Source organism: Syngnathus leptorhynchus, chromosome 18, assembly GCF_054491065.1.
Source record: "Syngnathus leptorhynchus isolate UIUO chromosome 18, UIUO_Slep, whole genome shotgun sequence".
NCBI classification, from domain to species: domain Eukaryota; kingdom Metazoa; phylum Chordata; class Actinopteri; order Syngnathiformes; family Syngnathidae; genus Syngnathus; species Syngnathus leptorhynchus.
This window is the reverse complement of record NC_141212.1, coordinates 6,786,089-6,796,871: the sequence shown is the minus strand read 5'-3', so window position 1 is coordinate 6,796,871 and position 10,783 is coordinate 6,786,089. Positions and strand designations below refer to the sequence as shown.

General features: G+C 40.9%; 3 protein-coding genes across 4 annotated transcripts; 2 read left to right on the top strand and 1 right to left on the bottom strand.

Annotated features, from left to right (window-relative positions):
- The first annotated feature begins 2,218 nt into the window (after positions 1–2,218).
- On the top strand, positions 2,219–5,209 carry katnbl1 (katanin p80 subunit B-like 1). Of its 2 annotated transcripts, none has more exons than XM_085938028.1 (10): positions 2,219–2,385; positions 2,864–2,983; positions 3,143–3,180; positions 3,329–3,596; positions 3,673–3,788; positions 3,869–3,919; positions 4,022–4,111; positions 4,203–4,304; positions 4,399–4,492; positions 4,674–5,209. In XM_085938028.1, the coding sequence occupies exons 2-10, from the start codon at positions 2,975–2,977 to the stop codon at positions 4,704–4,706; spliced, it is 801 nt and encodes a 266-aa protein (XP_085794154.1). In that variant the 5' UTR covers positions 2,219–2,385; positions 2,864–2,974; the 3' UTR covers positions 4,707–5,209. The 2 variants fall into 2 exon arrangements, with proteins under 2 accessions (XP_085794154.1, XP_085794156.1); XM_085938030.1 differs by having other exon boundaries at positions 2,226–2,385; positions 2,918–2,983.
- Positions 5,210–5,352: 143 nt separating this feature from the next.
- emc7b (ER membrane protein complex subunit 7b) lies at positions 5,353–7,957 on the top strand. The gene is made up of 5 exons (XM_085938031.1): positions 5,353–5,744; positions 6,664–6,783; positions 6,887–7,025; positions 7,248–7,328; positions 7,413–7,957. Exons 1-5 carry the CDS (start codon positions 5,512–5,514, stop codon positions 7,560–7,562), a joined length of 723 nt encoding a protein of 240 aa, XP_085794157.1. The 5' UTR covers positions 5,353–5,511; the 3' UTR covers positions 7,563–7,957.
- Positions 7,958–9,085: 1,128 nt separating this feature from the next.
- Positions 9,086–10,610, bottom strand: chrm5b (cholinergic receptor, muscarinic 5b). Its single transcript, XM_085937557.1, has one exon. The coding sequence runs from the start codon at positions 10,608–10,610 to the stop codon at positions 9,102–9,104; it is 1,509 nt and encodes a 502-aa protein (XP_085793683.1). The 3' UTR covers positions 9,086–9,101.
- Between the last annotated feature and the right edge of the window lie 173 nt (positions 10,611–10,783).

Genomic DNA, 10,783 nt, shown 5'->3' with positions numbered 1-10,783 from the left:
TCGTGATAATGACTCTTGCTAAAGCCAACACTTGTGGAAAAACAGTTAAAAAAGATCAAGAGGGAGGAGCTTGAAATAGCATCCACCTGCAAAACCAGTCCTGTTTTGGGGACCATCTCGTTATTGCCCCTCTAGTGTACCTATGTTAATTCCATCAACACCAATGCAGCTGAAAGTGATAAACAACCCCCTCTGCTACGTGCCTGACCAAAACCTTATCAGAAAAGTGTAATTGAATTCATGCCATACCCTGATAAAAAACTGTTCCTTTAATTTTTTTTGAGCAGTGTAAGTATGCTGGGTTAATTGAAGACTTCACGCTTCGACTAAAGTCACCCATGTTTCAGCTCACTTGCTACCGAAATGAGGAAAAGCCCTAAAATGGATGGTTGAAGTTTCTTACAACCTGTAGGTGATTTATTCACATCTGCTTCCCACATTGCCTTTTGTTCATTTCCACTTTGAGTCTCAAGGCAAATTTTGACGAGTAGCTGGATGTTGCACCGACAGTCGTGACCTGGTCACCTTTGGTGTCAGGTCCGCACATGCATAAATCCTTCCTCTTGTTATTCACACATTCTACGAGCAGGAGGAAGCAAAGCTGTTCCAGGCATTTCCGTGTGGTTCGGTGACAAATCTGTTTAGTTCTGCATGGGAAGTGTTAGCGTGCTTGGATGCAAATAAAAACATTTTGCAAGAGTGCCCACTTTCTTCCTCACAGCTCTTCACTGCCTCTATTGTTGCCTTTTTCTAAGTATCCATAGTTCAGGGTCAACCTGCTGCTCCCAAGCAGATTTAACCTTTATGGACATATGAGTGGAACTGCACAATCTATTTCCTGTGGCTTTCATGTAATGTCCTTAGAAAATACCAAAGTAATGAATTTTTTTTTCAAAGATCCCAAGCCAAGGTAGACTCATAAATTCAAACAATAAATCTTTCCTGTAAAAATATTTGACTATAATGGGATCCTCAATAGAGCCTATGTCCTACAGTAGTTCTTGGAAATGTTTTATTGCTTCTGCTGTGGGAGCACTTTATCATGATTCAATGTATGCACATGCCGTGAACGTATCCAAGAGTGATTGTATTGGCCACATGCATGTTTGATGTCCTCAAATGAAATGGTCATGGTGATGGATGAAGGAGTTCATGATCATGTTATTCTCTGCGGGGGGAGACACCGGTCACAATGAAATGTAGTATTATGCAATGATGCGTACTTAGATTGTTGGAGTTCTAAGAATCATAGACAATGTCAAAGGGGAAAACACTTGAGTAGCGTTTTAATGTGAATTGTGGCATCTTGAGTTAATTGCATGCAATGATATTTGCTATAATTTTTATAAGCGTAAAAATATTCAATAAAATATGATGACCCCTACCCCTGACCAAGCAAAGTGGACTGACTGAAAAGTTGCCTCAATAGATTTACTAACTGGATACTAGAATTTTAAGCAAGTATAGACAAACACTGACATCTACCGTTGGAAATGGAAAGGCTTTCAAAGTACAACTGGCATGGAGACCTGCGGGGGAAAAAATGCAAATAAAGATTTGAGTTCATTTAGCTGACAATTTATGCTGTGCCCCAGCTTGCAACTAGAAGTCATCCTCAATTCCACGACTATGGCAAAAAAACAAATGTGGAATGAGAATACAGTGATGATTTGAATGTTTATTGTACTCTTTGGAGCATGGTTTAAGTAATTACACTCCTTTCGTCCGAATAATTTGACAGTTATGTTGAACTTGCTGTAACCTTTCCCCTCCAGACGCGTTTGGTTCTCCTTTGATTTGCTGTGCAGCCTGTGGACAAGGATCCCAATTCATCCATGGTGGCAGAGAGTTGCTGTGAGAACAGAGATGTAGTGTACGAAATGGCTCTTGCAGCCTTACATAATGTCAACACAAATAGCATCATTAACCTCCAAAGGATTCACGTAAATTCAAAGGCACCAGGCCAAAGTGCATACCTGAAAAATTTGCCTCGAATGCAGGAGGAGACTGAGAGACAGGAAAAGACAGAAAATTAAACATACTGACTTGTTTTAAAGAGCGTCTGTGGAAGATAATGCAGAATATATATCTAAACAAATAAAAATGTGATACTATATATAATATATATTTTAGCGCCAACTGTTGGACATCTTAGGAATTGTTTCCAAAGATGTCCAGCAGTGGGCGCTAAAACCTCACATTTATGTGCCATTATCAATCCCACAATCCCCGCACACCGGCGGTGGATGCAATTTGAATGGTTCAAAAACTTCTGTAACGATAGCAAACGTCCAACAACAGTTGGCCTTGTACGGTGTAACCAGTTTTTCACGTTTTGGATTTACAATCTTGAAGAGATTAGATGTCACCTGATAAAATGCTTCGGTTGGTATTCAGATGCGATGTTTGAATCTCGCTAGTGGTTCGGAATTGTTGTTTGTGATAGTTAAGTTGAAAGGCTAAGCGGACAGTTTGCTCTGACTTAGCAGCCTAGCTAAATTGCTAAATTGCCTTGCTAAGCTCAATGCTAATATGCTAGCTGCAGATTTTAAAGTTTGTTAACGCGTCGATCGATCTTACGAAATGAAATGTTGTATATGTCACTTGATTTTCTGCCGAACTGTCGTTAGCATGGTTGAGAGAAGTGTCTTGAGGTAAATGGGACATGTTTCGCTAATTAAGCTAATGCTAATACGAGTAGCGCAATAGCCAAGCCATTATGTTTACATTTGGCGTGTTGTTTATCTTTTCTTTCTTTGTTTGGTCTGTATAGTTATGACTTAAATTTGATTATACTAAAGAAACTTTTGCTCATCTGATTTAATCTCGCAAACATTCCTCCATACTTTCTCCTCCTTTGTAGTGTACCTAAATTGTGACAAGTGATATGCGTTTCTATCAACGGCAATTCTCAAAGGTCAAGAAGAAAAAGACCAATGGCCTCTTGTGATCTCGCCTACATCTTTCAAAGACCATGAAGCAGGTATGGAGCGTGTCGGCGGCTCGCATACCATATTGTGTAAACAGTGTGGTGTGTTTAGAAATTCCTGTTGACAGTAAAACTAGTGAATTGTCGTGCAAGTGGTATTGTTGCGGTAGAGACGTGGCCATAGTGGCCTCATCCCCTATCCTTCTGTTTTAGGTGGATATTAGAAATAAGGACGAATTAGATAAGGAAAGGTGAGTCTTTGATCCATGCTTTTAGGGATGTGTCGCACAGTTAACCCCTTTTAGTCACTGGACCTGTAAAAACACCCCTTTCTAGTCTTGTTGTGACTTATGATTCTTACAATGATGTCTAATGCAACATGTTTTCCCCTGTTACCAGACTCCTTGTGCACAGTCCAGCCAAGCCAAAGAGGCCCTCACTTTGCAAGAGGAAGAGTTCTCTATCCCTGGAAGTGGGCTTGAAGCTGCACCGTAAAACATCCGATGTTGGTCGAGCCCGTAACACCGGCATGGCCAATAAAGAAAATGAGGTGACATGCTCGGATTTGCGGGGCAATCACTATAAAGATAACTGCAGGCCGACTGTGAATGCAGCAGGGGCCTCTAAGATGGCAGGGCCCACTTCCAAGTACAGTGACTTTACTGAGGTCAGAATACCAGTTGAAGCTTCAACTTGAGACATGCGTTTGCTTTACCAACACTCTGTGTTTTTTTTTTTAATAGCTATCAAAGGACCATGAAGCGGTGTCTCATATCCTCTTTGGAAGGAATCTTCGACTTAAAGTGGCCCTAACGCTATGGCGAAGGAACGCCAGTGAATTAGTGGCTTATCTAATCGTGTACATTTTCTCTTCATAATGCACATGTTGTTACTTTTAATGTTAATTGAAATCTTATCTTAATGCTTTAAAATCCACAGAATTCAAGATAGAGGAGTGCTGCTTGATCTGTTACCTGTCATAACAAATAAGTATGTTTCTTTGAATTTAAGGACTGAGCATGTTATAAGATTACAGCAAAAAGCAGCACAAGAAATCATGGGCAATTTTACCTTTTTTTTTTTTGTCTTCAGCCTTCAAAGTGAAGCATCTTGTTTTTCAATTGGATGCTGTGTTGACCTCATACCCCAAGTTAAAGTGATTCTTTCCAGTAAATACGAAGAGTAAGTTTCGCTTTGTATCTGACCGATTAAAGTCATCTACTTTTGTCCATTCTTCAGAAATCATAGCTGTTGACATTTTGTTCTTGATTAGACACATAATTGTGGGATTACACTGGGTCCAAGCTGTCATCAGGAAATGGTGGCCAGACCTTTCAAAGACAGAGAAAATACTGCGGGACAGTTTGGACAACAGGTGGGAGCTCCATGTTGTTGTGGAAAAAGACCAAAGTCAACACATGTTGTGTTGGTGATTATTGCATTAATCCCTTACTTCTTTCCTACTACAGGAACATTGTAGTCTTGAAGCAACGTCTAAAGGACTTGTGGAAGGACGGAGCCAGGCTATGTCTGGTTTCAGGTTCTACTGGAGACCTGGCAAAGGTGAGGGAAAAAGTAATTGTGTATGTCGTTAGGTGTTTACTAAAATGTTAGCATTTATCAGACCAAGTAAAGCTGTTAATCTTATTTACATGCTTAATTTCCATTTTACTGAATGTGTCACAATTAGCAGTGACCTACTGTCAGAAAAGTGAACGACCTTTGTCCCCAATCTCTGTTGCAGGCCGTTGAGGCATATGTCCTTCAGCTGCCCTGACTTGATCGAGTAGCACTCCAGGGATGTGACCACCACTACTGCTGGATCACGGCTACGTTGTAGCGTTAATGGCATCCGACGTATGGACTGGATTATGGTTTGAAAATGAACCTGACTCATCAAAACAGCTCCTTATTGCTGGAGAATAATGCAGGACTGGGAGCCTATTTCTGCAGCAGAAGCACAGCGGGTGACTGCTTCACATTGAAGTGGACCGTCTCAGGACAGGGGGACATATCGTGGACCTCCATGAGACTGGATATGTCGTGCCAAGCTAGTTGTCTCCCACTCACTGCTTGTCATCGAATGCAAATGCACGTGGATACATGAATGGCCCAAAGTTTGGATGTTTTTAACCTGCGTTATTTGGAATTGGGAACTTTGAAGTTGCAACAGTCTTAAGTTATGAGTGTGCATCTTGTGTGTCTTCCATGTGTGTCATTTGAACTTGATTTCAAGACAAGTTATTATTTTCATCTTTTAAATAAATTTGATAGAAATGTATTTATTGTGTTTATTGTGATGGCTGGTTACAAGGGCTATCTTAAAAATATTCCAAAAAGAGTCAAAACATAAAACACCTACAGATATGATTGTAAATTCCTTATAGTACCCTTCAAAATAAGCGCCTTTATTACGATCATGACAGGAAGTATGTGTATCTAGGTTTGAACAATAAAGCTTTTTACTCTGAAGTGACGTCATCGTATGGTGCCAGCCGCTTCTGTGTGGTTCCTGCCTTGAACAGTTTCATGTTGACCCGCTCGCCTTTGAAGCAAACTTTTATTTAGTATTGACAGTTACAATGTTCAACTTGGGAAGAATACAGCTCTCATGGCTTTTTGTTCAGGCCGTTGTTGTTGTGGCTTCGTGTTTCACCGATGTGGAAACTGGGCCTGGTGCAGGTGTATCGACTCAGACCACCCCAGATCGGTTTAAAATCGAGGGAAGGGCGATCGTACCAGGGGTAAAAACACAAGATTGGGTATCCACAGCACGAGTTCTTGTAGACGGTGAAGACTACGTGGGATTTTTGAGGTAAACAACAGATACACACATGCTGACGTAGTAAATGTGCAATGTAGCATTAGCGTGCTAGCTAATTTGCGCCGAGCAAATTCGACATTACCCGGCCTCCACACTACTTTCAGGCTATGTTAGTTTACTGCAAAAAGAGACTGTCATTATCGACTAGTCTTGATTTTATGGAACTTTGTGCCTTGATCAGGCTTGGAAGTGTGCTAGCTCGTGCCGTCATAACAAACTACAACGACAGAGAGTCGTTTGACTTTAGAAGTGAAACGTAAATTTGTATGTAACGTAAAGATTCAAGAGTTTTTTATTCGCCATGTTTGAGCGTGCCAAATAAGGAATTTTACTTCGGTACATCACAGCCTCTGTTCAACATTTAGGTGACTAACTACACTCAGGACATGTGAAAAAATGACAAATATTCTCAAACCTCCCCTGATCATAAACTCCCAGGAGGGCAAGGAAAACCTCAAAACTCCAACTAGGGAAAATGAGAAACCTTGAGAAGGGACCACGGATGGGAGGGTCCCTCTTCCAGGATGACCCGGCTGCAATGGATGGAGAGAGGAGACATAGTACAAACAATGTAGACAATTCACAAAAGATGTGGAGAGCAGGATGTTATTGCACAGCAATGACTCTGAGACTCTGAGTGGTGTGAGTTCATCAGTAAAACGAACGCTTTTAAACTGATAAGTTGCAGAGAACCGTTCCTGCAAAACAAGTAAAATTCTTTTCTATTTATCTCTGAGGTATAAACGTTTTTGTCAGCTTGTAATAATGTGTAAACTTCGATTAAGATAATTAGACGTGATAACTTGCAATAATATTCTTTTTCTCTGTGCACCAGTGAATGGATTTACAAACAAGGTGTTAAGTGTAGTGTATAAATGGAACTTAGATTTGTTTTGGACTTGTGTTTCAGGATTGATGGTAGTTTCGCAGTCAATGACGTCCCCTCCGGATCTTACGTTGTAGAAATTGTCACCCCAGGATACCGATTTGAGCCGGTGCGTGTTGACATCACATCCAAGGGGAAAATGCGGTAAGTGCTTTGCATTAAACTTTTTGTTCGTTTGTTTCCAAATCTTCTTTTCCTTTTGACTTAATACCTCGACGTACGATGCTGTCTTATTTTCTTTTAACAGAGCACGGCTTGTGAACTACATTAAGACTTCAGAAGTGATCCGCCAACCATATCCTCTCCAAATAAGGGCTAGTGGCATTCACAGCTACTTCATGAAGAGGGAAACCTGGGGCTGGACTGATTTCCTCATGAACCCAATGGTCCGTTCAAACTTGTTATTCACTACTAAATAATCTAATTGCTAAGCATTAAAGTAATGAAACACTTGATTTAACCCACTGATTAGTTCAGTTTTATTTGCCCCCCTTCCCCCCCTCCATTCATGCTGTAATAGCTTATATGTCCTGATAGGGGCGCTGTGGTCATAGACTACCATGTTTCATGCACTTAATTTTAATTTTCAAACTTTATTGCTCATGCAGGTAATGATGATGGTGTTGCCATTGCTGATCATTGTTCTACTGCCCAAAGTGGTCAATACTAATGACCCAGAAATGAGAAAGGTAAGAAAACTCAAAAAAGTGAGAGGACGTCACTAAAGACCTGCTTCATTGAGTTGGAACCTGCTTTCTTACTTTACATCACAGGAAATGGAGCAATCCATGAACATGCTGAACCCCAACCCTGAGCTCCCAGATGTGTCTGAGCTCATGACAAAGCTCTTCTCCGGCTCCAAGGGTTCGAGCAAAGCGAGTGGTAGCAGTAAGGGCACCAGGCCGGCTGTCAAGAGGAGGTAGTACGCATACCTCATGCCTGAAAAAGCACGTCAAGTCATGGGTGCAGGATTTTTAGGTGTCTTTTTTTCCCTCCTCATTGTACTGCGTTTATTGTACAGTTCTCTATGTGAACAGAAGTTAACTATTTAAAATCTACAGATGTGGTTTTGTTTATAAAGTTCTAACAGAAATCCATTCACAAGCGGTTTTTCTTCATTTCCTGCTGATTCTTAATCCTTATCAATCTGCTGTGTGGTAATCCTTCGGTGTGCTTTGCTGCTAATTCCACAACCTTGAATCACAACATCTATACATATTGAGATTTTTTTTCAAGTAATATGACAGTGAATGATGACTTGAATTAATTTTAAGACTGAAAAGCTTGGATAAATAAATTGGAACGGTATATAAAAACAGTTCAAAGTGTTTCGTGTGAAACACCCAATTTTGTGTGTATTTTGTGTGAATTCTGGAGTATAAAAATGGTGTTACGATACCTAAAAAAAATTGCCTCACTCCCACAGAAAGTTAATATTGGATTTGACAAAGCAAAATTAAAACATTTTTAGATACAGCTCTTGTATTAGTCCTCATTCGAGTATGCAAGAGTGAAATTTAATTTTCTGCACTCAAATATGTGCTGAGTGTTACTATCAAGCCAAGACAAAACAGCACTTATAACATCTCTGATGTAAGTTTAATAATTTAAACATACGTATATCAGGATACAGGCAACAACAAAATTATAATTCTATGACAGAATTTGTATTTCAATCTTTTTTACACATTTTCACGTTCACTGAACTGCACAGACAATTACCACAGATTCAATCACAAAACGTAATTTGACCTCTGAGCAGAACAGAAGGCACAGAGTTTGACGTTACATCATCAAATGGCATAAAAGTGCAATTATTCTTTTGATAATAACAGCATCAAACATCAACCACAGAGAAATACTGCAAGCCAGGTGTTACTGATACTACACCTGACATTTCTGATTCCTGTACTTTTATTAATATGAATGTTGATAAGTAAAGCAGCATACATATGTCACGTTATCACTGTTGGAAGTAATGCAGATCAAGAGATTAGCCCTTGGAACAAAATGCCAACCACTATGAGAAAAAGAAAAAAAATACTCAATAGTGATACAAGTCATTAAATCTATATGATTCATTCACAGGATAAATCATTTTTAACATTTCAAGCCTATATTGTGTCAGGTGTGTATTAAGGAATTTCACATTTAAAAAACATGCAGCCTTCATGTTTCCATACACAAATACGTTTTTGGGTGGCAAGGATGCAACTAACTCATAAGCTAACACTAAATAAAAAAAATAAACTTGCTCCAATTTCTGACTGTATTTTTCATATTTTAGAAACCATTATGAATTCTGATTTCACCCCAAGATAAATTCACATGCAGCACTTCATGCCAACCACATAATTTGACCAGGAAGAGCAACGAGATGACAAAGCGACTTATGTGACATACTGGCAGACATTGGTAGTCTACTGGTTCATCGTACTGACCCACTCAACCATGATTACCCATCAAGTCATTTTGTTGTTGACATTTGCGTTCTGTCCACACCAGTATAGCTTGTCCTCACCTCTCTTTCTCTTCCACTGGCACAGCAGAAGCATCCGGAATGTCTTCTGGAAGGTTTTGTTGCACAAGGCGTAACACATGGGGTTGACGGTGCTGTTTACGTAGCAAAGCCAGTAGCCCAGGTGCCAGAGGGACGTCGGGATGCACGTGGCGCAGAATGTGGAGATCAGCACCATGATGTTATAAGGAGTCCACGTCAGGATGAATGCCAGGAGAATGGCGCTGAGCGTCTGGGCGGCTTTCTTCTCCTTCACCAGAACCATTCGCTTCCTCTTGGTGATCTGGTTCTTCAGGCCCGGGTCCATAGGTTTAGAGGTAGTGGAAGAGGAAGGTGATGCGTTTTTCTGCTCGGCGTCGGGACGTCGAGGAGATGCAGGTGCAGGACTGCCTCTTTTACCCTTGGAGCCAGGTGTGAACTTATAGGAAATGTACTTCTTCCTGGTCTCGGAAGGTGTTGAAAAATACTGATCTTCTGCGTAATTTGTCACTTGGCCATTCTTATCGTTTTGATCCCTCAAAGATCCTTGCGGGGTCTCGATGGAAACGTGATGCTCGTCTTCGTCAGATGAGGAGTAGCTAAAGGAAGCGATTTGGTCAGCTTTCACCCACGCTTCATCGGACCTAATGGTGGTTTTTGTAGCGTTACTTTGGTTGGAGGAAGACCAAGAGGCCTGACTCCTTTCTCTCCTCTCTTTGGTGAAATGGAAGCAAGAGTGAATCATAGTTTTCTGCGGTTTGGCTCCCTCTGATACATGGTCGCTTGTTAGTCCTTGCAGTTCTGCCAGATCCTTCGTCCGCCTCTGTGTCTCCTTGTAGATCCTACAGTAGAGAATAGTCATGACTGAGACTGGGATGTAGAAAGCAGCAATGGCGGTCCCAAATGTGATCACTGGCTCTGTTAAAAACTGAATCTGGCATTGGTCCTTGGATTCCTTTTGTTCCCCTACAATGTACTTCCAGCACAGAATGGGCGGTGCCCACAGGACAAATGATACAAGCCATGCAAGGCCTATCATGAGGGCAGCCCTCCTGGGAGTCCTCTTAGCCCTGTAAGTCAACGGCCTCGTGATGGAGAAATATCTGTCAAAGCTAATGACCAGTAAATTCATAACTGAAGCGTTGCTGGCGACATAGTCCACAGCTAGCCAGAGATCACATGCGAGGCTTCCTAATGACCAGTAACCCATCAGTATATATGTGGTGTACAAGTTCATGGAGAGCACTCCTATAATGAGGTCTGCAAAAGCCAAACTAAGTAGGTAATAGTTGTTTACTGTCTTCAGCTGGCTGTTGACTTTGAAGGATACCATAACCAAAACGTTACCAACTATTGTGATCAAGCTGACAATGGCAGAGACGGTTGCTATGGTGATAACTTCCCAAAGGCTATGAGGCGCAGAGTGAATATGTGTCGTGTTGGCAAAAGTGCTGTTTGGAGGATAGACATCCATGGTGGCGTACTATTTTTTTTGCACAGCGGGTAGTTGAAATATTAGATGGAAAGTCTTTGTTGGGGCTTCATTGGGAATAGAATATGTCCTGTAAAATAGAAGGAAAATATCAAGACACAAAGATGAATATAAACACCACTAAAACACCACCAGATTTTACAACAAATGACTTT

What these genes read in the sequence shown, in the direction of transcription:
- katnbl1 (XM_085938028.1), top strand. An exon ending in AGTACAGTGACTTTACTGAG is followed by an intron (nt 3,597 to 3,672) that starts GTCAGAATACCA and finishes TTTTTTTAATAG; the next exon opens with CTATCAAAGGACCATGAAGC. An exon ending in CTTTCCAGTAAATACGAAGA is followed by an intron (nt 4,112 to 4,202) that starts GTAAGTTTCGCT and finishes GTTCTTGATTAG; the next exon opens with ACACATAATTGTGGGATTAC.
- emc7b (XM_085938031.1), top strand. Translation starts at nt 5,512, where the DNA reads ATGTTCAACTTGGGAAGAATACAGCTCTCATGGCTTTTTGTTCAGGCC. An exon ending in ACATCCAAGGGGAAAATGCG is followed by an intron (nt 6,784 to 6,886) that starts GTAAGTGCTTTG and finishes TTCTTTTAACAG; the next exon opens with AGCACGGCTTGTGAACTACA. An exon ending in ATGACCCAGAAATGAGAAAG is followed by an intron (nt 7,329 to 7,412) that starts GTAAGAAAACTC and finishes TTTACATCACAG; the next exon opens with GAAATGGAGCAATCCATGAA.
- chrm5b (XM_085937557.1), bottom strand. Translation starts at nt 10,610, where the DNA reads ATGGATGTCTATCCTCCAAACAGCACTTTTGCCAACACGACACATATT.